We start from the raw sequence: 26,048 nt of genomic DNA, 5'->3' as shown, positions 1-26,048 counted from the left end.
TCCAGGGTGACAATCCTTGATCATTTTGTGGTTCCTTAAAGTAAGCAAATAAGTGAGAGAATGTTCCTTGTTGCATGASTTTTATTAATCTACTGAAAGACACTGCTGGTTGGTAAAACTTCAATCTTCTAAATATTTTATTCCTGTTTCTGTTCTGTTCCTAAAGAAGGAACCGATTCATTACTGCTCTGCATGGACTGTCTCCCTGTACATTTCCTTGCCATTGATTCCTGTTTCTCTAAAAAAGGCTCTTTGTCCCCATTCCTTTCACTTTCTGCTGTTCCATCCTCTGTTTAGTTCACCTCATTATTTTGATACTGCCTTTCATTTTCCTTCCAAAACACAAAGATCACCTCCTCTTCCTTGACCTGCTCATCCTCCTACACACAGCCCTATTAAATTTCTTCCCTCCAACAGAGCCTCCTCCCTTTGAATCCTAGAAAAGCATCAWTTCAGGAGCTATACTGAAAAGAAAACGAGGTAGCAAAAAAAAAAATACGGGACAGATAAAAATATAAGGAATTAGTAGCTGTAATAGAAAAGTTTCAGGTGAGACAAATTTAATACATAATCCAAAACATACACAAGCTATTTAAAAAAAAACCAAAAAAAACAAATACAGCTCAAATTTTCAGAGACACCCCTTACCCCTTATTTTCTTTCCTTATTGTGTAGCCACCAGTTGCTATGCTGTCTCTGGGAAACAATGACTTTGCCAAAATCCTCAGGCTTGTCTGTGCTCTTCTGTTTTTGCTAAAGTGTTGTGATCCACAGAGGTACTAAAAGCCAGAGGGAGATTATATGGCTCTCGTGTTCATTATAGGAGCATCTCTAACCTTTGTAGTTCAAACTGTGCAACAGAACTGGAAGATTGAAGTGTCACAATCTGTACCAACAATGAGCTGTTTCTATAATAATAATAGTAATAATTCAAGTTACTCATTCCTTGCTGTAATGTAGTACAGGCCCATAACTGCRTTTACTTCACAGATCTTAATCCAGCTTCCGTGAGAAGCAATTTGTTGGGGATTTCAAAACATCCTCTGAGATCATACTAGAGTTTTATGCAGAAAACCTCTCATAATCCCTMTCAAAACTCTAATATGGAGCTATTTCTGGATCTTATGCTTCTTTTGGASCAGGCTTGGCTGGAGAGTTTGAACAGTACATGAAAAACAACTGCAGTGCAAGTTGTAYGTGATGAGGGAAGTGTTGGGAGCAGCTGCTTCCACAGGCTCATGAAATCCTTTGCATGCAGCACAGCAAGACAGGTAAGCACAGATGCAAAAACACCTCCCTCCAGCACACTCTGCAAGGGTACAGATRTCTGATCTCATGAATTTAAACTTGGCTTTCAGCGAACAGGGCCCAAGTGAAGAAACACAATTTGTAGTATCTTCTGTTTGCTCACGTCAGGCACTGTTGTTTTGCCCAAAACCAATGTAGGGTTTAYTACCAAAGCAAAAAACAAGGGAAGCATGTCTTTTGGTGCTGCCAGAAGCTGGATCCTTGAGAGGACTTTCACAACARCAGTCACGTATTCCACTGTGGAACTGGAGTGGAAAAAAAAAAGGCTAAAAAAGTAAGGCTGCAGACTCAAAAGAAAAGTAAGGACTGTTCATTRAAAGAGTGACATGAGGTGTTTCATACATTTATTCAGAATGCAGTGGTAAAAGTTCCTGAGATATTTCCTKATATAACTTGCATAGTGCAAGGAATTACACTGACATTTTGAAGACCTCTTCTAGGCTAAATGAACCAAAGAAATGGGGTAAAGCAGCTTCTTCARCTCAGTGCCTGCATAAATTTCTTACAGAATGGAACTGCATTTTCCAGTGCCTGAGATTCATTAGACATTCATTTATAGATTCACTGCTTTTAAGAACAYGGATAGTAGCAATCTGCCAATCATGAACACATGATGCAGACAAATTAAGAGATACACTGATTACACTTCTAAAGAAAAATGAGGAAAAATCAACATATGCATTAAAAAAAAATATATTATAAAAAAGCAAAAAAATTATTTAACAAAATAATGCCATCTAACACATATTACAAAAGCATTCACACCTAATCAAAAGAAGACTTCCTCTTTAGGCACGGCCAATATTTTGGAATGGCATTACTCTCCTGAAGTATTATGCTCTCTGTAGAAATTAAGAGGATCTCTCATATTTAGGGTGAATGGTATTTAAAAGCAGTTTTTTAATTTGGGTTTTAATATCTAGTCAAGGATTTTAAAAGATGCTCTAAATCACAGAATCAGGGAATCACTCCAGTTGGAAAAAAACCTCTAAGATCATTGAGTCCARCCTTTAACCCAGTACTGCCAAGTYCGCCACTAAACCATGTCMAYGAGTGTCACATCYACATGTCTTYTAAATACCTCCAGGGATGGACTCCACCACTTTCTTGGGCAGCCTGTTCCAGTATTTAATAACCCTTTGATCCTAATACCCAATCTAAACATTTCTTGCACTTCAGGCCATTTCTTCTCATCCAATGTTCAAGATTAAGAAGTGTTTTATCACAAAAAGTTATAAAATGATATATTATTTCTCTGCTCTCATTTTGCTTAAAGGYGGAGTATTTCACTGCTAAAATGTACTTATTCAAAACTTTTTCTGACATTGTTAGGTGTCATGAAGTCTCCCCAGACCCCAACAAAACTAGACATTAGTTGTACTGTGTAAGAAGAAGGAAGTTTGCTTTCTTATCTGATATAAACAGGGGTTTTTGCATGAAATAACTGATCCATGAGCACTGCTCATATTTATCTGCAGCAATTTAAAGGGTAGTGACTCCAGCTGCCAAAAATTATTCTTACAACAGATGCAATGGAGCTGGCAGTGGGTCTGTTCCTCAGCTGCTGTTCTTCACTCCCCCATCAGCTGTTAATGCACATTGAAAAGACCCCCAGGACTTCCCTCCCCCAGCTCTCTCAGTCAGTCTCTCCTCCTACATCAGATGCTCAAGTCTCTTCACCATCTCTGGGGCCTGCYCCAGGTCCTGCTCCAGTGTGCAGAATGGATCAGTGCTGAATAGAGAGTTCAGAAGATTTGAGTAATGCTTCAAAAGCAGCACCCACAGTAATACTTCAAAGGTTATTTAAAGAGAAAGCATAATTTTTCTTAAAATGGAGCTTAGAGACTTTAGTAGTAATTTCCATAGAATCTTGAGGAGTTCATTCCCAAGCTGGTGTTTAAGTTCATTTTTAATCCATGCTTTCTGATTTTTCTTTTGGGTTGTAAGCTTTACAGAAAACTTCTGTCATTTTTTATTCCCTTAGCTYAACACTTCCAGTTTGCTTGTGGGAGGCAGAACCAGCATTAGACTTGTAACCACACTTGGGAAGCTCAGGACGACAGGTTTACTTCCAATTCTCAGCTATATTTTAAATAACTTTTATCTAACATAGTCTGTTTCTCCAGATCTTTGTTGATGGTTTTTTTGGGAAGGTTGCTTGATCATAAAACCAGCCCAAAAGGAGATTCCCAGGTCAGCTGAAGAACGTAACACTGATTTTACCTGGCTGAAAAATCAAATTAAAACAATTGTCTATGGAACTCTAAACTGGCAGTCTGCTAAACTTTACTGGCCTTGACTAATGCACTGCCTTCAACAATCAAGGCCAGTCAGGGAGTATTTATTTTCTGTAAGCAAATACAGGAAGATCTGACAGGATTCAATATGACAATGCTGCCTTCCCTGGCAAGCTGGATTTGCTRGCTATTGGAGCAAGCATTTTAGATGAAAACATCTGAAATCCATTATGAAGGATTTTTTGCWATTATTTTATTTATTTTCTTTCTAGAGTGATGTTAAACCAAAGAAGAAAGCAGAAAAGTATTAACAACAAATGTTACAKTCTCTTTGGATAACAAGAGAAGCCRCAAAAAGAATTCATATTCCAAGTCACCAGGTAYGTAAAAAATTCCAAACATTATTTAATTTCTGCTTTTGCCTGGTGGAAACCTGAAAGACCAGCCATGGAGACACGGAATACTTAAAAACAGGCAGATAAAAATGATGTGTTTGTGTACTTAGCCAGCTTAAAGGCTCAAATAAAAATTATATCTTCCTTACAAGAGGGAAGAAAATACTTTAGCAAACTACAGRTGACTCAGACAGAGAAGCTCAAGCAGTAGATGTGAGGAATCCAAAACATGCATAAGAAATGCTGGCAGCAGCAAACTCTAAGATTAAAATTTCAAGATTACACAGCATGTGTATAGCCACACAAGATCACTGTAGCTTGGTAGAAACTGACTATGTCAATATTAGAGTTTTAAACATTTCTCTTTCCAAGGAAGAAACTGCAGATGTTTGCTGCTTAAATTAGAGATTACCATCTCTCCCTAATAATGTATATGTATGTATGTAACTAAGGAAAATGAAAAAAGAAAGGAAAAAAAAAGGAGTTTAGTCTTTTCTTAGGACTTGGAAATTCAAACAGGAGAGCAAGACTATGAAATGTTCTAGTCTTGACATGCACTCTATAGATAAAAGTAACAATGTGAGAAAATTACGTAGGAAGGGAAAGGAACAAGCATTATAATGGAATGTGTCTTGTCTTGAGGGCCTCATATTTTTTTGCTCCAAAACCATGCAAAATTTGATACCTACACACACTAAGTATGGCATTCTCAAATCAGGCCACAGGCAAGTTAAATTTTTTATGATGATGATAATATTAATAATCCAGTTAGTATAATAGTTAATATTAAATAATTGCAATCATATTTGGTGTGCTTRTAAGGAACATTGCAATCACTTCAGAAAAGCATTTTCCTGAAAAACTGTGGTTTGAGTTTGTTTCTACCTTTTTTTGGATGTGTAAACACAGTCAGGAATGTGTACATGCAAACCGTTCTGTCCCAAACATGGTACAGTATAAAGTATAATGAGAAATTTTGATTTGCCACACAAATGCCAGTTGTCCTCCTTGGAAGTTCTTTAATGTCAGACTTCAAAACACAGAAATTTTTACCGATTTAAAAATTCATTCCCTTTCCTTAGATAGAGTTATATAAATTACAGCTTTTTATATCACAGAAGATGTGAAGTGTTAAAAGGTCCGTATGCCTTTATTTGTGTTCTATATCTATCTGTCTGTCTGCAGGTTATGTTCACATTCCTGAGATGATCCTTCCTTTGGAAATCTTCGATGCTGACATGTTGGCCGTTATACTTTTTTAATAAAACTCAAACACTTGTCTGTGTGTTAAACAGCTGGTACAAGATCCCACAGCCTTTAGAAGTGTGTCTAATCCTTATTAACACTGGCAGYTTTCTTAGAAAGGCAGAGGTGAAGACGCCTTGAAAGAAGAGTTCGGAGGAGCAAACCCTCCCACTTTTTTATTAACAAATGCTCAKATTAATATCAAMTACATTCATTTAAAAGGTCAAACARAAGGAYAGGATGGGATTGATGCCTCTGCAGCTCAAGTCACCCTGGGAGGGAGCACAAAAAGGTCAGCAGTTCTCGTCCATTACTCCAGTTGTAGGTGGAGGTTACACCGCCCTCGCCGGGGCTCGGTGGAGGCTTCGGGGCGCTGGCTTTTCGCACCGCCGCCCCTTCTGGTGGCTTTTAGGGGCCGGGGAACGGCTGTGACACCAGCTCTGAGACACCGAAACAACCGGCGCCGCCCTCACAGGCTTTGAACCTGAAGGGAGAGATCGRGTTTTCCTTCCCTCATCCCTTTTTACCTCAGCTTGTCACATCTGGGTGGCGTCTCTAATGACCCACATTCGCGCCCCTGCGCTCTCCAGGGAGCAGCGCCTGCAGCAGAAGCAGGGGGAGGAGGAAGAACGACAGCCCGCCCGCCCATGCTGGAGGTTTGGGTGGGTGAAGCGGTTCCCCGGGATCGTGCTGGCAGCGGCAGGAGCTGGAGCATCCAAATATCCTCTTCCCCCGCACAGCCGCGGTTTTCCTTCGGGATGGATCCGCGAACGCAGAGCGCTCGGTTGGGGGCCCACTGTTCGCATGRGGTTTTTATATTCTTTTAAAAAAAGACAGAAAAAGACCCCCAAATCCTCACCTTCTCCAAAACCACCCCTCCCAAAAGAAAAAGGTTGTTTCAGGAAGGGCAGGCTTCATTAATTGAGCGGTTAGAGAACTCGGCCCTAGTGAGGCCATGTCTGGACTCCGGTGTCCAGTTCTGAGCTCCTCAGCACAAGACAGACAAAGAGCTGCTGGAGAGGGTCCAGCGAAGGGACAAATAAAGATGATGAGGGATCTGGAGAATCTGTCCTACGAGGAGAGAATGTGGGAGCTGGGCCTGTTCAGTGTGGAGAAGACTGAACGGGATCTCATTATTGCACACAAATATCACAAAGGTGGGTGCCCAAAGGATGGTGCCAGACTTTTTCCATGGTGCCCAGCGACAGGAACGGGAGCAATGGCTATAAACTAAAATCACAAGAAGTTCTAGCTCAATGTGAGGAAGAACTTTTTTACACTGAGGGTGGCGGAGCGCAGGAACAGACTGCCAGGGAGGACTCTCCCTTTCTGGAGGCATTCCCACCCCACCTGGACATGTTCCTGTGTCACCCGCTCCAGGTGAGCCTGCCTTAGCAGGATGAACGGATCAGACAATCTCCAGAGGCCCCTTCCCGACCCATTCTGTGATTCTGTGAACAGTACAGTAGTCTGGGACAAGTTAAGACTCAGGAGCGGCCGGGCCCCAGAAGGTCAGCAGCGTCTCCGAGAACACTCGGGGATGAGGGGGATGAGTGGGATGAGGGGCTTGAGGGGCATGAGGGGCAGGGCGCGGTCCCGCTCACCTGCGCTCACCTGCGCTCACCTGGGCTTGCGCAGCTCACGGCTCCCGCCCCGCGCCGGGCCCCGCCCGCGCCCGGCCCGCGCAGGCGCTCCGGGGGCTCCGCGCTGTCATGGCGGCAGCGAGCGGCAGCGCCGGCAGGAAGGAGATGGGGCTGACCGGGACCGCGCTCTGAGGCGGCGGCAGCGGCGGCCGGCGCAGCGCAGCACAGCGCAGCCCAGTCCGCAGCCGGGCAGCGCAGCCGCCTCCCGGCCCCGGAGCCGCGCGTCGGGCAGCCCGCGCCCCCTCCGCAGCCCGCGGTGAGTGCGAACTTGGCGGGGCGCTGCACCTGCCCGCGGCCGTGCCCGAGCGGCAGCCGGGAGCGCGGAGGGCGGGAGCCGGGGGGGGGGAAAGGAGGAGCGTGTTCCTTCTAGGTAAAAAAAAAAAAAAATTAAAAAAGGGGAAAAAGCAGATTAAACCCTTGCGGCGGGGGCTCGGAGCGCGGCGGGTCCGGGAGCACTTCCGCGGGGAGAGGGGTGAGCGCTCCCCGGGCGGCTCCCGCCGGGCGTGGGGCAGGGGCCGGGACGTGCGGGCTGTGGCAGCGCCGGACGGACCGCGGGCTGAAACACACCTCGGGTTGTCCTTCAGGGCTGCCAATACCTGCCCGAGGGAAGCGCTGTGACAGACGCCTCCTGCCGAGGAGAGAGCCGCGATTCCGAGGGCGCGTCCTCCCTCCCCCGCCGGACACCGCTTTCCTCAGGAGCCGGAGCCGAAGGGACGGAAGCTGAGGGCCGCCGTTCACCTTCCCGGCTGACCAGGTCTTCCCGGAGCGGCGAGCGTGTGCAGCTGGCGCTGGAAGCCGTAGGCTGCGGTGAACTGGCCATGGCGAGTGAAGGCAAACAAGTTGCTCAGCCAACAGGTGATGATGGAGGAGGAGGAGCGGGAAAAGAAGGAAATGCTGCTGAAGGGGGAAGTGTGCTGCAGCCTTTGAATCCRGGAGTCCCCATCCGAGGCATCAAGATGAAATTCGCTGTGCTGACAGGACTGGTGGAAGTTGGTGAAGTGTCCAACAGGGACATAGTCGACACTGTGTTTAATCTGGTAAGTTGATTGCCTGAATGAGGGGAAAGAATAGCATGGACGTGGAGAAGAMTCTGCAGGTTTTGGATGTTATTTTCCTGTTAATAATTTTTTRCACGTTTACACTTTCGCCATACTGAATTTCTTACCATTTTCTTTTTGCTTTCCACAAAAGCTGGGAAAAAAAGTGTATGAGCTTCTTTATATACACACATTTACACTTGAAACAACTCTAAGCAGCATCCTCCTTAATTTTCTTCAGAGAAATTGCTGCTTTATTTAGAACTGAGAAGTGTGTCGTTATGTTTAAACATTTAACAGGTATACTCAACAAGAAAGTTAAATGTTAATTTAGTAACTCAAACTGTCATCACAACACACATGTTGTTTTAAGTCAAAACAGTTTTTCCCGGGAAGATGTTTACATCCCTTTTTGCTTCCTGTTGGAAGCAAGGCAGAACTTTCATGTTCCGTGTGCAGGGGRTGAGGTAGTCAGCAATTCATTCAAACATGTTACATAGTCTGCTTTTTGGGAAGAGTAGAATGTGGTTTCAGTGTTCTTTTTAAAAGTAATGAATTAGGGTCTCAGCTGCTGTTTTTTTGAATACTGTGTGGATATATTTCACATTTCACAACAGATCTTACTAAACATTGAAGATACAACTTTTCCTTGTTGAAGCTACAAATGTTAATATACACCTGTGAACTTCTTGGGCCAATTGCTTTAAATTACATAATTTAAAGCAAGTAGACTAGTTAATAATGTTTCCTTAATGCAGGAGAACCAAACATAGAGAGAAAAACTCTCAAGCATATAAAGGTACTCTRCTATTATCAGAGGTCTTGAAACATCTCTAAAAACAATTACCGTCCCTCCTTCTTCCTTTAAGTGAGCAGCTCTGACTAAAACAATGTGGTTTCTGACAAACCAGGAAGTGAGAGCATTTAATAATATAAAGTTCAGTAACAAGGAAAGTTGAGGCGAAAGCCATACTGTTTTTTTTATGCTGTTTGCATTTCAGTTATGTTGTTRTTAGTATTCTTTGCTACATGCAAGYTTTAATGGCCACTAARTRTTTGTGTATACTGTCTGRTTAATGTTTTTTGGGGTTATCTTCTTGGTTTATGATAAATATTTATTTTTGAATATTTTTGTAGTAGTGCTCTAGGTTGTTTGGATTAACGTCTCAATACAGAGGAATGATAGCAGTGACAAAAATAAAGTGCAGATCAGAGGTTTCATGGATGCTTCAAGTATGAGGAAGTGGTTTAAGTTACTTGGAGTTCACTTGATAATTGTCCTGGACAAAACCCAGCACTCACATATATGGACATGAGGTTCARAAAGGAATTCTGGTGAATAGTTTAGAATTTAGGGCATTTGTGAATTTAGGGCACTTGTGTGATGGGAAATTGTTCATGAGCATGTTAAATTTTCCTCTGTTTCTAGCATGGTCTTTTGAGTGGTGTGCTGGAGGTGTATTTATGGCAGCAATGGAAGGAGGTTCAGCACAATAATTAAAAGTGTAAAATCTCCTTGATTYCTGAGATTCCTGTTCTGCTCCATTTTGGATGAGAGGAGCAAAACCTTCAGTATGATTCAGAGTATCCTTGATTTTAGATTTATGAGTTCTGAAGAATTTGACCTGTGGACTGCATTTTTTTGGATCTTCATTTCCCAAATAGACAGGAGAAAATTTCTGAGCTTGGACATTTTTGAAACTGTGTTCTCAGTTTCTCCACAAATGAAACAGCATCCCTGACCTTTCTGAGAAGATTCCTCAACCATTTCAGCACATCTGCCTACATGTGGTACGCTAAAGGTCATGCTCGTGTCCCCCATTTTTTTACCAGCTGATGGGTTTTGTGACAGGCCAGCAGTTTGGCTGTAAGGATGCTTTGCCTGCATATGTGGGAATGAAATCCAAATTTTGTGGCARTATGAAAAATAGTAGGCCTTTTGATTTGTTTGAGTCCCAGGAAAAGATCAGCTGTCAAATCAGCTATATTTGGAAGGTGATGTCTCATGGTTAAGTAGTTTTATTAAAACGGTAATGTATGAAAAAAATCAAACCAGCCAACAAAATAATAGTTTTTGTTACAGAAAGCCRTTATTTTCTAGATCTTTTTTTTAATAAGAACTCTGAAGTGGACTTTTTAATGTAGCTTTTTGGGATGTGAGGAATACGGAGTCTCCCTACAAAGCAATACTCATTCATCTGTCATGGAGTTCTGCCTCTGTTCAGTTGTTACCTGCGACCACTTCATTATGTCAGGTAATACCTCTGAAATCACACTGAGCAGAATTTAAGGTGTGTCTAAGTACTGGTTAGCAACTTACTTTTCTCTGTGTGGGTGCACAGAAAATATGTAACTTTGATATGAAAAGGTGATTCTTAGCTCTGGCTTTTCTGGTAGTTTRTTTCCCAACAGCTTTCGCAGTGAGTTTACTCGGGTGTGTGCAGGTTGAGCCGGGGGTATGACAATTACGATGTGTTGTTGCTTGCTGGGGTTAAGCCCAGTGTATCCCCTCCGGTTTGGTTTCATTCTGGGAGGTGACTCATAGCTGCAGTAGCTCAGGGGTGGGAGCAGAGATCTGCTAGCCTGCTTCTGGTGATTTGGAAAGAGGACACCTGCACTRTCTTGGGTTTTTTTCATCATTGAGTTGAGGCATCTTTAGATCAGAGTGCAAGGAGGGCTGGGCAAATCTGGGTAGAAAGGTGGTTTAACATGTTTATTCTATATGGCATGACCACTCTCAAACGTGAAGAGATTGTTTTTTTAGGGATGTTAGGTGCCCTAATTTTAACTTCTTGAAAAAACATGTTGCTCTTAGTTATGCCATTCCAACTCTTTGTTGCATACAGAGTTTATGTAAAATTTCTTTCTTTGTGATGGAGAGTTAATAGAAGCCCCAGGTGCTGTCTTGATGTTTCTCATCTTCAACTGTTTAAGAGATGGTTGCATTCTAAATGTGAAAGACTCATGAGGTCAAAAATCTAAAGTGCACAGTAATTGACCTGCTGCTTACTAAAGAAATTTAAACCTCTGTAGTTCTGATTACTTGAGCAAATAAGTCTTTCACTTCAGCAGAGTTGTATCTTGGAGAGGCACCTCTAACGTTTTCTCTGTCCAGCAGTGTAACAAAGTGCTTAGTGAGCTCATTTCTGGCATCMGCAACACAGTAGTCTCATTTTATTGTCTTTGGAAATTCTACTCCTAGAAATATACGAGTTGATCAGTTTTCTCAATGAACACCGCTTTCCAGCCCCTGTTGAATATGTCATTGTATATTTCAGCACCTCTTACAAGTGAAGAGGGAAAYAGGGACTTCCAAGAAGCTGATTATTCTGTGAAAAACTTTGAAAGTAGATCCTTGTTCAAGTATTAATCTGTTCTGTTACTTTTTTTTGACAGAGTAAGTTAAACTGTGGATATATTATTCCTCATGCTTTGTGAATTTTATTTTTAATTGACTTTGGGAAATATCTCCTTGAATTTCCTTTGTATACGAATCAGGTGAATTCCTGTTCACTACCTCATACTTGCCCCCCTTGGTTTATTAAAATAAAAAACCATCCTGGTTGGAGATGATAGAATGGAAAAATAACTTACTTACAGTGGAATCTGWTACTAATGTAAAATAACTCTAAGCCCGTTTTGTTTTAAAAAGCCTTAGTGTTTCTAATTGTTTTATTGAATATGGTGTAGACTGTTACTTGATTTGGTTCAATTTTTTCCTCTCAGTCTGTGTTGCAAAGATTTTTTTTTTTTTGCAAATGTTCTGTCTCTTTGGTGAAGAGAATGTGCTGTTGCTTCTGATTCTATTCATGGATTATGAGGTGCTCACCAAGAGTGACAAAGTGCAAATGAGAAAGAAATACAAGTTTATATCACCTTTGGAGGAAAAATAATAAGATCTGAGGAGCAGAGCTGAAAATTGTTTTGTAAATTTAATTTGCCAGCTCTTTCACTTCTGCCAGACTTTAATAAAACTGCAAACAAAAAATCAAACTAAGTTAAAAAATTCTTACAGATTACTTTCCTACTGATACAACAGGTTTCTAATTTGGATGGCTTTGGTACATTCACGCAACTAGAACACTGTAACTTATAATGGTTCTTACGAAGTTTAAATTCCTCTTTTTCATTTCTCGTCACAGACTTACTTTGCATGTATCGTGTTGTAGAAAACCCCCAAAGCTAATGTTGATAGAATTAAATGTATTTCAGTGGTAAAAATCCACCATAAGTGTCTTTGTAACAACACGTTCTTTTCATTACATTACTGTATGTTTTTASAGACTTTGTTTTCTACGTAAACTTGTCAATGCTGATGACAAGTCAGAGTACCAAGTAGTTTCTAGAATATCACTGAATATTGTCTATTTCTTGATAGAGTTAGTCTTCCTTAGTAGCTTCCCAGAAAGTGCACCTCTGGCTACAGTTATCCTAGTTCAGTCACTTCTGGCCACTTACAGTATAGATGATAAGGTGAGTCTGTGGCTTTAGTTGGGTCAGGCTTGTAGGGACTTTTAAAAAAATATCACAGTAAATTGAACTGTCAGCTGTCTTAGTGGCCATGTATGGTTCTTACGTCTTGAAGTGATGCACATTGGGGTTTTTTTGGCTGTTGATGCAACTTGGACGTTACTTTGTAGATAGTGGAAATATAAGCCTGCAAAGGGTGGTGCAGGAATTGAGGGAAATTTTGTGGTTGGGTGAGAAAGGTATGGAATGTAGTGAGGTGGTAATGGCAGTTTTTAATTAGGCATGCTAATAAATTAGAAGAAAATTCTTTAGGCTCTGAAGAGGAGCTGATGTGTATTGATGATGATACTCCGGTATTAACTCACTTCTGTGACTGCAACTTAAAACACACTCTAGGGCAACAAAATATTGATGACAAAATCTTATAGACCATGTAGGATGATGTTYAATTTTTCTTCCTCTTCTGCTAAGTTGCCAAATTTTTATAGATTCTTGTGTCCAATCTGAAATTTCAAGTGTCTGTGAAAGCCTGTGAACATGATCTGTGTTTTCCAGAAGCGCTGGCATACTGTGCTGATATTAGTGGGCTCTGTACAAACATAAAGCTAAAAAAGCAAGGCTGAGCTGAGCATTTACATACATCATCTCTTAATAATGCAATATTTGTTAGACAACTTTTAATTAGCAGTCTGTACTACAAAGAAACCTGTTAAAAATGCGTTCATAGCGTGGCTTAGAATTCCCCTTTAGAGGGGARCACATCAGTTCAATGACAGATTTTTCTAGGTGGTGTCTGGTAACGAGAGGGTGTCAGGTTTCTGTTGCTGTTGCTTGGTTTTCTCTAGGTAGTGTTTTGTGCTGCCTCTGCCAGACAGTCCTGGGCTGGATGGACCATGGCCTGACCCAGTAGAGCAGAGAGCRCAGCAATGCAGGGGCCATATGGAGTGGCTCAGGAAAAGCATCTGCGGATTAGGGAATAGAATGAAATTAGTCAAAAGCATCAGGGAAGCAGGTGGATGGCATGTCAAGGTTGCCACAAAGGCTGAACATTGCAGAGTGAGATAAAAATAGATAATTATAAATGTATGCTGAATCAGCACACTTTGGTTCATCCCTCCAATAATGGCTTTCAAGATTAATGTCAGTGAGGTTTCTTGAAGTGGCTGTATTGGCTGAACACTGGAGGCTGAGGAAAATCAAAGATGAAGTATTTGCTCAATTCTTTTTTCAGGTAATGTGGGTTTGGTACAGTGTTCTCTATTCAGTGGCTTGTCAGGTGTGCATTTAGGTGCTGAAGTTCGCTTAGAAGTCCCAGTCTTCTGAACAAAATCAAGCCTGGTATTTTTTTTGGCATGTGTTATGGTTTGAAGTCTGATGAAAGATAAAAATGAGCTTTGTGGTTTCCTTCAATATCTGTATATYTGTTTTACCACCCATTGGTGATCTTGCACTCATTCAGAACTGTCTCTCTCTTGACATGGTGCCCTGACCTTTAATTTTTTGCTAGATAAGTTGGCAACTTAAACTTCATGCAGTCATCTGCAAAAGTTCTTTATGAGCCTTAAGGAAGAAGCTTTAATCTGTTGCACAGATGAAATAAGCTCTAGTCCAGCTTTAGTCACTGGAATGTGAAATARCTTCTTTGCTACCTTTGGTGTTTCTGTCTTTTTCTGTCTTCTCTAAGTATCGATTCTTTCAAATTCAGCCTTGCGTGCATTAAATTTATGCATATCTTTTTAAAGAACTTCTATTTATTTTAAATGGGTCAATCTGGCAGAAAGTTTTCGTTCATAATCACTAATTACAGTTAGCTAACTTTCTGCTGTTCAAGAGTCTTCCCCAGCCCCYGGAGGCCTTGCTGGCCTCTTCGTAACGTTTTGCATAATGGTTTTTGCTATTAGCTTGACCTAATTACTAATGTCCTAATTTAGATTATATTTCTGCTTTAACTGATTCTGGATTTTTCTGTTGGACTTCCTGTTGGGCTAAAGTAAATTACTGTCCATCCAGAAACTAGTTTGGCCATTTTTGACTGTAGGAAACCCTTATGCTGTGTCTGTGAGCGCTGGCCGTTTGCCAGGAGTCTGAGGGCTCCCATGAATATKCGTAAAAGAGGATACTATTGCCACCTGCTTTTCGAGTGCTCTGTGTGGCCCATGGAGACTGTAATTTCCAGCATGCAGTGCTCTGTGCTTAGAGCAGATAGCAATCGAGATGCATCCTTGCACAGCTGCTGTAATCAAATTCACCAAATGATGATACTGCAGGAGTTGCAATAGTACCTTTTCCTGAGACACTGGAGGCTTTGTGCTGACACTGGCAACCTGGGATAATTTGTGAAGAGCTTGCATTGCTACAGTGCTTTAGATTCCAGAGCTTCACAAATAAGTAGTTTCTAAATAGAAACTAATTTGTGGAGAAGAAAAGTCTAATGCCCTCTGTTGCACTGGATTCCCCTAGTAGTAACTGGGGARCTGGGAGCAGCTATGTCCCAGGCATGATTTTCTTGTTAATAGCTGCCTTGAAAGATATTTAAATGAGAATTGCTAGTGGGAATAGGATGTGCTCTGTTGCCTCCTGTAAATGAGAGTTGGAGCTGCAAGTCTCTCTACTGCAGCCTGCATATGAATAGTTTGGTTGATGTATTTGTATTCTGTGTCTACTTAGGAAAAAAATTCATATGCAATGTACAGAAAATTCAGGTTACTTTTTTTGTGTGACTGAAAAGCTGGAATTGAATTGTTCAGGCARAAACCAATTCTGCTTTGTTGATGCAACTGAAGAAATCAGCCCTGGAAGAGCTACTGAGCTGGAAATCAAAACCAGAGTAACTGTGTAGGGCTCATCTGTTCTATGAAAGCGTGTTATGTGTGTGTCAGCATCTCCCCTTTTGCCATCAGCAGTTGTTCTCTGAAGTGTGGACAGAAATTACAGAAGAATTCACTAAATGAAGTCTCTTCTATTTGCCCCACTTAGATACTCCAGATTTTTAGGTTTGTCCCGGACTGGCTCTGTAAAACTGTAACTGTAAGAATGCATAGGGTGACCTGTATTTATTGTCTCCTTGGGAATGCTGAAAGACAAGAGGCACCAGGAAGCAGCAGGTAAGATGGTAACTGCAGGAGAGCAATTTCTGTAATCAAAGACCAGCAAGAAGAGARCCAGCAGCATCTTGCAGTGGATGGGGAAATATGTGATTATGGAGTCCAGGATGCTGAATATTTGCTTGATAACCCCTCACAAAGTGGTTCCTTTATCAAACTGTGTGTGTTTGGGTGGGGATTGTACTGGCTGCTTTGGGTGGGGGTAGGTGGGGAGTGAGGTAAACCCTTTTGTTGCAGAACTGCTGAATAAAGGCTTTGCAGATGCTTCAACTTTCAAGTTTTAGTAGTTCATTATTACAGCAGATTTTAAGTTGTGTTGTTTGCACTTCTTAGGATTAAAACATTGTTTTTAAGGACAATGGGGTTTTTTTCAGGATTACTAATGATCCAGGTGGACCTTGGAATCAATCAATGCTTAAGAAAACCAGCCAAAACCCACCACCACCAAAAAAACCCCAAAAACSCAAAACCACAATTCCCCTCCCTCCAAAAAACCTACAAACCAAACCAAAAAACTATTCTTCTCCCAACCACGCCCCTCCCATAAAACCAAGCTTAAAAGTTTTTTTCATGGAGTTGTAGACTTCAGTTACAAAATATGGCCAATGATACAGAAGTRGAATTGCTGATGAGCCTTAAAACAATGCAGTTGAGGGGAGGATAGGAACCAMATGACTAATGTTGTGAATGGTGAATGACTGTTAAATAAACAAATGGAAACTATCAGTCCAGTCAGCATCTGCCTCCTGCTAATGTTTTTGTTGAAACTAAGCATGTGATTTGTCTCTAGTTGTGGTTGTGAACTTGATTGAAAAGAACTTGCAAGCTTTTTTTTTTCTCCCTCTGTAATGGGAATTTATTTATGCTGTAGGATTTGGTTCCAATGTGTAATTTAGATGCCCTAATGCCCKGCTTTTATGTGTCTGATATGGAGTATAAAACTGAGTAACTGTGACTGCATTTTTTAGAATGTGTTGTGAACCACCAAACATGAGACGGGGAGCTGTCTGTGTTTAATATATTGCTGCAGTTATAGAATGGGAGAACATTGAGGTGCTGGGAATGGGTATTTCAACTGGGATTGCTTAAGGTTCTCTGTCCAATTTGTAATCTACACCTTCTGAAGCTGTGATGKTAATACTTCAAATTTCCTTGATTTAATCAGGGTAGCAATGGTGCCCAATTTTACAGTAAAGCTCAGATTCAAAAACTGTACCAGTGGTTTCTCATCTTTATATAAATCAGTAAATGCTTACGGGGAAATTATTGACTTGTTTTCTTGCCCATTTCTTTCTTAAAAGTAAGGTCCCAATCTTATGCCATGCTAGATTACTGTCTAACCTCACACCAGGACGCTGCTTTGTCCTTTCTGTGCCCCCCATGCCTCCTTTTCTGTGACCTGGCACCTGCTGCCTTCATCCTTGGCTGCAGAAGTGAGTCCTGAGCATTCACTGGAATCTGTAGCAGGCTGGGAATCTGTGAATGCCACTCTGTGCTGCAGTTGCTGTGGATCAGCTGATTGGCAGGAGCATTGCCCTTGGGAGATGTTTATTCCATGACTCATCTGAGACCTGGTGCTGMAGACTGGTGCCCTTTGTGTGTTCTGCTTTTAAAGTGGAGTGTTGGCTCTTTGGGAGTTTTGCTGGTTTGGTTATGTCTCACCTCTGCAGGAAGTGAAAGCCACCCTGATTTCTCTCCTTAGTAGGAAGAGATTCAAATTGCCTTTTGTCAGGAGTGCRGAGTGATGGTGTTGTGAGGGACATCTAAAGGAACATTTGTAACGCCTTTTCTGCAAAGACCAGGCTCATATACAGTGAAAAATGCTGGATTCATGAGTATGGGAAGAAGGCACAAAAAGAAACAAGTGTCAGACCTTGTGTTAAGGTGTTTGAATAAAGCTTTCTGGTCACTCATACATGATGGAAGATTTRGAGCTGGAAGACAGTGGATTTCTTGCCTGCATGTTAGGACTTTAGTAAAGATTCCTTTGTAATGTACAGAATCCTGATTTCCTTCCTGGAAAGTGAATKATTTCCAGTGACTGAGATAACACTGGAGTGAGGGCAGGGTTTCTGCCCTTTTGCTCCATTGTTGTGAGACTCCACCTGCAGCGCTGCATCCAGTTCTGCTGTCTGCAACATGAGGACAAGGGYCTGCTCAGGTAGGTCCAGAGGAGGCCACAAAGATGGTCAGGAGGCTGGATATAAGGAAATTCTTTACTGTGAGGATGGTGATGGACTGACACACATTSCCCGGAGAAGCTGTGGATGCCCCATCCCTGGAAGTGTTMAAGGTCAGRTTGCATGKGGCTTTGAGCAGCCTGGTCTAGTGGGAGGTCACCCTGCCCGTGGCAGTGGGGAAAGAGCTAGGTGATTTTTAAGGTGCTTTGCAAACCCAGACCATTTGTTCATTTGGTAATTCTTTGTTAATCTCTATGAGAAAACCCACTTATAAATACAAAAGAGTGTCTGAGATTTAAGCTTAACATAATGTGGAGGCAGGGGGAATTATTTCCGTGGCTTTTGACTTGTACCATAGTACATAGTCTGTCATATATTGTTTAGTGTCTGTGTTTTCATTTGCYCTGTAGTGTGACACTATCCTGTAGCTATTGCTGACATGTGGCATTTAATGAGTGTTTCATGCCTCATTCCTACTCTGCTAGCTGAATCCCAGTGTCTTCYGGTACAGCATATTTCTCTGCATTTTAGTATAGTGATGCTGCATATTGCTGGCAATAGGACTGGTCAGACACAGGTTTAATGCCCATTTTGCTGCATGCATGGTACCTATTGTGCAGATTGTACCTATTACCTATTAAGCTTTGAAATACACTTACAGTGTGTTTTCTGTGGGTTGGCAGAGCATTTGAGTTCTGTAGCACTTTGTGATCTTGATGCTTCAGTTTGCTGTTCATGTAGGTATTTGGGAAAGGAGGTGAACAGCTTTCAGTGCTCATTTGTAGTCATCTTCCAGTCGGATGTTCAACTTACCAACTTCTAAGGGTCGGCTTTAGTATTTCCTACAGCTCTATTGCTCACWTATATGAGGCTAGAGGTGTAGTTAGAATTTTGTTTTTCAGCTCTTCCTAGGAGTTTTGTTCATCAAGGGTACCTCTAAATAGGTTTGTTTGCCTGTGACCTTACTGTGTAAATTGGAAAGAACGCTTGAATGCRCATACAGATTCTTAAAACAGGTATTGATCGCTATAACAATAGGATTGATGCAGAGTAAAGGATTTCTCAATTGCAGTAATTGYATGTGTAAATTTCTATATTAAAAGATGCATGAACCTCAGTCTTAATATCCAGAATTTTGAAGGTGGAGGTGCCTTTGTTTAGGAAGGTTAATAATATGGCCAAGAGGAGCTATTGTCCGTTATGAGCATGCACACAAACTATCTCTGGTTAAATTAACCATGGTGTCAAAGAAAACAGAATAATCAAAAGTATAGATGGCAACTATAATTATCAAATATTAGTTATCCAAKCATATATTTTTCCCATTCAGGCAGTGTTTTGTTATGTGTGATTTGGTTGGGATCTCTGTAAAGTCTTTCCATGTTCTCATGCTGTGACCCTATAAGGTATTTACACAGTCACATGTATACCAGGAAAGATGCTAAAATAATTGAGAAGTTGCTCTGAAGAGTCCGTGGTTCATGCATTAAGATTACCCACTGTCTTCTGTTTTAAGCAATCCTCAAGGATTTTCTCTGAAGTTCTGCTCTTTTTTTGCAGTCACTGTGTGGTACTGTGCACAAGAGATACATATGGGTTCAGCCTTTGATCAGATAACAGGAGATCTTCTAACGCACGCAGTTGTCCTGCACAGACACTACTGAAAGCAGGGAGGTTTAGAATAGATGTCAAGAAGCAAGTCTGTATTCAGTGGATGGTGAGGCACTGGCACAGGTTGCCCAGAGAGGTTGTGGTATCCCATTGCTGGGAATATTTGAAGCCAAGTTGGATGGGGCCCTGAGCAGCCTGATCCTTGTGCACGGTGAGGAGTTTGGAACTAGATGATGTTTAGGGCTATTAAACTATTCTATGGTTCTGTGCTTTCAAAGCTGCAGCAAATGTGTGTTTTYTGTTGGGTGGAGTCAGGCATCAAGGCAGTTGTGCTGGAAGCTGGAAAAGGGGGATGGTCATATTGGGCTTCCCACTGCTTGGGCAAGCTTTACTTCCTCTGTGGAAATCATGGAATATGGTCTGAGTACCTGGCTCTAGAACTGCCTYATTATTTTGTTGTTTCATGTTTCTRTGTGAAGTCTGMGCTCYTTTTGCCTTTAAAAGGAAGAAMGGARAACATKTGTTCTGTTTGTTGTAACCTGCAATGTGACTATTCCAATAAAAAGCCACACGACCTTTATAGACTGGAATGAAATACTGCAGTTGCAGCAGCACCCATTGTTCTTCTAGCTTGTCCACACAGAGTTGGTTCTGTTCCATCTGCAAATCCTGTTGTAAGGGCAGCTGGAAGGCTGAAGCTGGGTTCTCATTCTGAAAGTGTAACAAGCTGTCCTTCTTTTGAAGGGCTGATTCTTCCTTCTGTTCTAATCTGTCTGTGTTTTAAACAGGTGGTGTGATTCTGTGATCATGTTTRTTTGCCAATCCATATCAGGAATATTGCAAGATTCCACTGCTGTTAGCTGAAGTCATGAAACATCCACTGAGGTGTACTTGGTATGTGTAGGTTGCCATTTAGATATTTGTTTTCCAGTTCCYGACAAGGAGTATATGGCAAAAAGTAGAAACCTGTTTAAAAAGAAAGTAACAAATGAAATTGTCAAATGAGAACTAGAAATTAGGCAACTGAAATGAGCTAAACTTTAGTGTTCTAAGACAATCTGGGTGTCTATTAATTGCTTTGGGAACAACATAAGAACAACATTCCTGAAAAGCCAGTTTATCAGTAGAATATTGCTGTGCTAATTCTGTAGTTGCCCAATATTAAAAAAAAAAAAAAAAAAAAAATAGGTGGCATATCTAGATCTTAAAGCATATAATTTACCATACAAGTATTTTTTAGCTGTTTTTAACCTTTTACGACTGTGATTGAACTGCTTCAGAAAGAAATTACCTAAAACCTGAAATGAGATTATATACATTAAAGCTCTAGCCAGGATGGTATTGCTATAACTTAGCCAGTGGAATATGAAACTATTAAGATTTTCTCTCGGTATGGTTGTGAACTGTCCCATAACAGTGGTTGTCACTGAAGAAAATCTGTAAACACTCAAGTCCTCTGGTAGATTTGGGGCTGAGGAGCTACATTTTTTTTTTTTTTTAGGAGCTACATTTTTTTTTTTTTTTTACATTTTAAAACAAATCTGTTGGGAAAATGATAAACTTTTGTGTTTTGTTRAAACAGTTTATTTATCCCTAAAGTTAGCCTTTTGCTAACTGCAGTGAGAGATTAGAAGACTTTATAATCTTTATGTGTTGAGAATCTCATTACCAACCACTGCTTTACATAGTGCTTAGTTATTCAAAGGGAAGTGAACACAAATGCTGTTTTTGGTGACTGACAGTGTAGTGAGAGGATTGTTCCTATAAAGGCAGGGGACAAAGGCTGTGTCGTGCAAAGAAGTTCCTAAACTGGGGTGTCCTAAAACCTGCTGTCAGTTCGTGCTAAAACTTGTGTGATACCTGCTTGAGACCAAAATCAAATAATAGTAGTCGTGTAAATGCAAAATGATTTTAGGTTTTTTTTTAATTGAAGAATAACATGTATCAGTAGAAGTAATACTTGCTGTTTTTAATACTTGCATCTATCAGTAGAAATACTTGCCCTTAGTATTAAAAGATAATTACTAGAAATTATCTAGAAAAATACTAGAAAAAGAAATCACTTTTAAAATGTAGAGGTGGTCCTATTTGCTAAGCCTGAAAAGCGACAGTGGGAATTGCTTTTTTCTCTTTTACCTGCTAATTCTCTGAAGTATGCATACTAAAGAAGCAGCTTTGAATGGAGGAAGAAGTGAAAATTGTCAGATTTTCAAATCTGAAGTCAGAAATGTGTAACCGTTAGCAGCTGAAGTTTGGAGGTCCTGTACATCATGTRAAGCAGATATATTGTGCACAAATCTTTGAGTTGCCTAATTTTGTGCAGCAAATGGCCAAGTGTGAAGGATGATGTTGGAGGAAGCACAGATGTGTTATAATTTCTTGCTTTTCTTTGGCTGCAGCTGTGGTCACTGTCATTACTGCAGAGGTGATAATTATGGTTACTGCCAACCACCATCCACAGTTAGAAACAAGAGCTTTTATAGCATATGCTCATAATGTGTAAAACTTTTTAAACTTGTAACCAAACTAGTGTGATTTGGAAAAAAAGAAGATTCCTTGTCCCCTAGGATGATGATCTTGAATTTATGAGAATCTAATTGTGGATCTGATGGAAAGAATTAAGGCTGGTAGGGTGATTTGTKGACCAAATGCATATTAAATATAGAAACATGTAGATGGTGTTATTTTGTAAATGTGGCATTATTATGTAGTGTGTATAAAAACTGCTCCTAATTTTTGGACTAATAGAAGGCATAAACAGAGAAATTTCCTTCTGTGTCCCTACCAGACTCCTTAAAATTCTCCTTTAAATGGATGCACCTCTCAGGTTATTTATGACATTCTAACGAAGTGTTGTTTTTTGTGTGACTGACTTCACATAGTTTTGGGTTCCAAAAATGTTGCTGCTCTCTGTAGCTGAAATTAATTTTGTATTTAAACACGGAGAAATAGGACTGGAATGTAACCAGAAAAAGAAATCTAATTTTATCACTTCTTAAATGTTATCTCACAAGAGCATTCTTCTGATTACCTGGAGTGATTTAGTACCATCTGTAGTGCCATGTGTAACATAGTTAAAGTAGTATAATAGGATAAACACAGTTAAATTAAAAATGGTTGCCAAGCAAATGAGTATGTAATATTTTAGGAATTCAAGAGTCTATCTGGAAAGGGGTGTTTATCTGTAGCTTTATTTTCCATAACCCTCTGCTTTCCCCTTMGGTCTTCTCAGGCAGAGCTTTGGTGGCAATGAAGTGCTTGCCACAGAAAAATCTTCTCAAAGAGAATGTCGTTACTGTCTGTTTCTTCTGKTTTTTTTGCTCAGTGTAGAACTGTGTTAGTGCTTTCTCTGTCATTTACTACAGCCTCTCCTCTTGGCCTTGACTGCCCACATGCAGAAGCAGTGTGATGATTATTATTTACTCTAATGACRTCACGATTTGCAGCAGTGTCCAGAGTTACACAGTTGAATTGCCTCCAAATTTTTGCAAACAGCCCATGGACTGTTTAGAAAACAGTGGTGCATACAGTGCTTAGCACTCTGATTAGTTGTCTTAATGGGAAGTGTGTAAATCAAAAATAGAACCTTGCTTCAAATAACCTTTTGATCTGGAAGGGTAGTGACATTCAGCAAGATACTTGTGGTTCAGTATTGTAGTTGTTTGGCAATTACATTTTAAATAATGTTGATTTCTTCTTAAAGCTTTGTTTATCTTGTTTTTAAAAAAAGGGATCTTTGAGTTGATAGAATCACTGGAATAGTACAGTTATTAAAATTATTTTGTCGGTGTTGCAGTCAAATGCTCCTTTGTTAGAATTCCGGTAGATGCTGAAAGCTGTTCTTTCTTCTGTCTTGTCYGTAAATTGCTTTGTACAAAGGTTGCAAACTGTAGCTGGCAATATTTTGTTAGAGTATTATTGACACTGGCTTTATACTTTGATAAAGTTACAGATAAGTGTAACTTTAATTTCTACTTCTATAACTTTTCATCCTGAACACTTGCTTAAATGTTTCATTAGAATTTGGTTGGGCTCACTATAATCATGTGTCTCTTTCCTGTCTCTTGTCTTGAAATTTGCATGAGAGGAAGRAACAAAGACAGTTGAAATTTTTATACTGAAGTATTCTTCAATTTATGAAAAATATTTGTGTCACAGCAGCCTTTTGTATTACAGATCTCTCACTGACCACTGTGTTTAGGTAAAAATTTTATCCAAGAMAGCATTGCACATAAAAGAAAGCAGGTGAATGGCAGCAAGGATGGACTAAGTTTTGGATTCATTTTGAGATAAAAACGGTTTCTTAAGAATTGTATTCTGTGCTGAGTCCTTTGCAAAAAAAGTGTCCAGTAATAAATAAAAACTCAACAATCCCATCCCTTTCTCTAATTATACATGAAGAAAATAATACTGTTTTTTCCTTTCTCGTTCCATCCACTGCCATTGTATTTTCCCCAGTGTTGRTAATGAAATAATTTTTTTTCAATATTTCGTGAAATACTGTATATATTTCTGTTTACATGTATTAAAAACCCAAACAAATATTTTGGAAGTGTGTAATGCTACAATTTCACAGTATAAATATACTTTAGTAGTGATGTCATAATGTAAAATAAGAATACTCCAATTGTATGTCTAAGTAGTCATACATGAGGCACCCATGTGTTTTTACAGACTTATTCCCTTGAAGAGGGATTAAGTGGATAAAATGTTAATCTGCTTCACTCATGCTGCATAATTCAGCCTTAAGTAAATACTAAATAGGAAAAAGATATAACCTAAGTCTSAGAAAGAAAATTGAGACTTTGCTGGGTGAAAATCCCATATTTTGCAAACTTTTTAAGGGTATTACAGAAAACTTAGGGTTTATAAGTTTAGTTGGATTTYCAAGACCTCATTGCACTTACTGCAAGTGTTTGAGTAAATAGAGACAGCTTKTCTTTCYTACTTTTCTTTTCTTTTCTTTGTAACTTAGCAATTGATAGGGCTGAAATAATGTGGTGGCAATGCCAAAAGCTATATTTGTATTTCTTGCTTCAGTTTTCAGTTACAGAAAGTGAWGTGTTCTGTAATACAGATTGTGTGCTCACCTGTCATGCCAGTAGGATAGGAGAGGTTTACTTAGGGTTTTTATATTAACTCCATCTGGATAACACAATGGGGAAATTTACATTTGGAGACCAGCCTGAGTTAGATTTTCAGGGAAGTGTACAAAGCTATTTGCAMTGTACTTAGTGCACTAAGACATAGCAATTCACACCTGAAAAGTGTTTGTTTTCAGACTCTTTAAATTGAAGGTAAAACCTTATGTTTGGCAGCCTTTTTTTAGCTTTTTATCGACATTCGCCTGCATATGATGCAGTTGTATTCTCTGTAGTGTTGTATATGTATRGCATCTATAGATATGCTTAGGGATTTTCTAAAAATTTGTTGTGCTACACAGAAGTATAAGAGAGCTATAATAATCTTTAACAAAACAATTTACTAGAATTCTATTGAAGTGGAGTGRTACAATTTAGAAGTGTAGTACTCTATGCTGTAATTATGGTGGCTGAAACCAAAATGTAGAAGGCCAAGATTGTTGTGTTGTAATAGTGGAAGTGCAAGTGTTAAAAAACATACAGATGTTTGAGAGAAGAGCAACATTCCTCCTAAAATTCAGATGCTGAAAGGCTTATCTTGGAATAGCACTTAGAAGTTCACAGTCTCCAATAGAAGCATCCCTTGAAAAATTGTCAAGTATAGATTATAAGATCCTGGGATCAATGCGTTAATGTGACTTCCTGCATAAYGTCAACCATAAGGCCAACTAATATTTTATGCAGTTAGTCAGCAGACTAAGTGTAATAATAAATCTTGGCAAAGTGGATTAGGGGACATCTTAGAACAATTGCCAATGAGCCTGCAGTCATTTAGGTTTGAGTGGCATKAAGTTTAACAGTGCAAAAACTTGAAAACAGCCAAGCGTTTCTTATATGAGGTATTCTACTGGAGAGTTGAAGATGTTGGAAGCACTGTACTAAAATTAGTTCCATGGGGTCTTATGGAGTGCAGATCAGCCTYGTAGACTAATTAAAGAAACCTAGGTTTTATGAAATATTGCAATAAATGATGCCTAAACTTTGATTGCAAAGGGAAGAAATGTCAGTGCTCTAATGAAAGCCCAACCAAAGAGGCTAAAATTGGCTCWACATATTGGGTGGAACTTGTGTGTGTTTGGCCTTGCAGAAATCTCTCACCTTTATTAGAGAAATCTGGARACGTGAGTAACCTGGTATTTGAGCTGGTACAGACCTGCCTGAGTCAGAACAGAAAGACATTGAAATATTTGGGCTGTGATAATTATGTTCTACTTCATAGAAAATATAAATATACTTGCCTTAGTGTTAGATGTTTTTTATGTGACTTGTTGTTCATGGGATGGAGCTGAAATATTTGTCACCAGGTAGGCAGACCTTGTYGGTTGTCAGGGTTGGTGACCAAATGTAGTTTCATTTGAGGTGGATTTCTACAAATGACTTACTGCATCCTGTCATAACTAGGAGAATTGTTTCAGCTAATTGAGAGATGATACAYTTGTCCTGGGAAAAGTGAACTTGKGAAAAGGCACCTGTTTTGATYCTGATAGTTTAATGGMGATTCATGTCRTGACAAGACAAATTGTATGACAGRAATTTRTAGAGGATCTAGACTGGCAAATTTRCTAGTACATKGTGAGTGGGGAGCTGGCTGAGCCTCAGTGCTGGGAAGGCTGTGCGTAGAGATCACTGGAGTGAGTTTTGGAAGGAAGCCAAGGAAACACTGTGGCGTTGGCTCAG

General features: G+C 40.2%; 1 protein-coding gene and 1 long non-coding RNA gene across 7 annotated transcripts in view; both read left to right on the top strand.

The window, feature by feature from the left end:
- LOC130575355 (uncharacterized) overlaps positions 1 to 5,551 on the top strand; it is a 29,547-nt gene extending 23,996 nt beyond the window's left edge. For all 4 annotated transcript variants that reach the window (XR_008965556.1, XR_008965553.1, XR_008965555.1 and 1 more), the window contains 3 exons: positions 1,143 to 1,271; positions 3,818 to 3,925; positions 5,126 to 5,551. This is a non-coding gene — a long non-coding RNA (uncharacterized LOC130575355). The remainder of the gene's footprint in view (positions 1 to 1,142; positions 1,272 to 3,817; positions 3,926 to 5,125) is intronic.
- Positions 5,552 to 6,989: 1,438 nt separating this feature from the next.
- The window catches only part of LRBA (LPS responsive beige-like anchor protein), a 365,054-nt gene continuing 345,995 nt past the window's right edge, over positions 6,990 to 26,048 (top strand). For 2 of the 3 annotated variants that reach the window (XM_057369185.1, XM_057369184.1), the window contains exons 1-2: positions 6,990 to 7,084; positions 7,413 to 7,865. In XM_057369185.1, the coding sequence (XP_057225168.1) occupies positions 7,647 to 7,865 (219 nt within the window). In that variant the 5' untranslated portion in view covers positions 6,990 to 7,084; positions 7,413 to 7,646. The remainder of the gene's footprint in view (positions 7,085 to 7,412; positions 7,866 to 26,048) is intronic. The other variant, XM_057369187.1, reaches the window with a different exon arrangement.

This window comes from Malurus melanocephalus, unplaced genomic scaffold, assembly GCF_030028575.1.
Source record: "Malurus melanocephalus ecotype Western Australia unplaced genomic scaffold, MMel_1.1 scaffold_105, whole genome shotgun sequence".
Classification (NCBI taxonomy): Eukaryota; Metazoa; Chordata; class Aves; order Passeriformes; family Maluridae; genus Malurus; species Malurus melanocephalus.
Note: the sequence above shows the minus strand (reverse complement) of the source record. Positions and strands in the feature narration are given on the sequence as shown.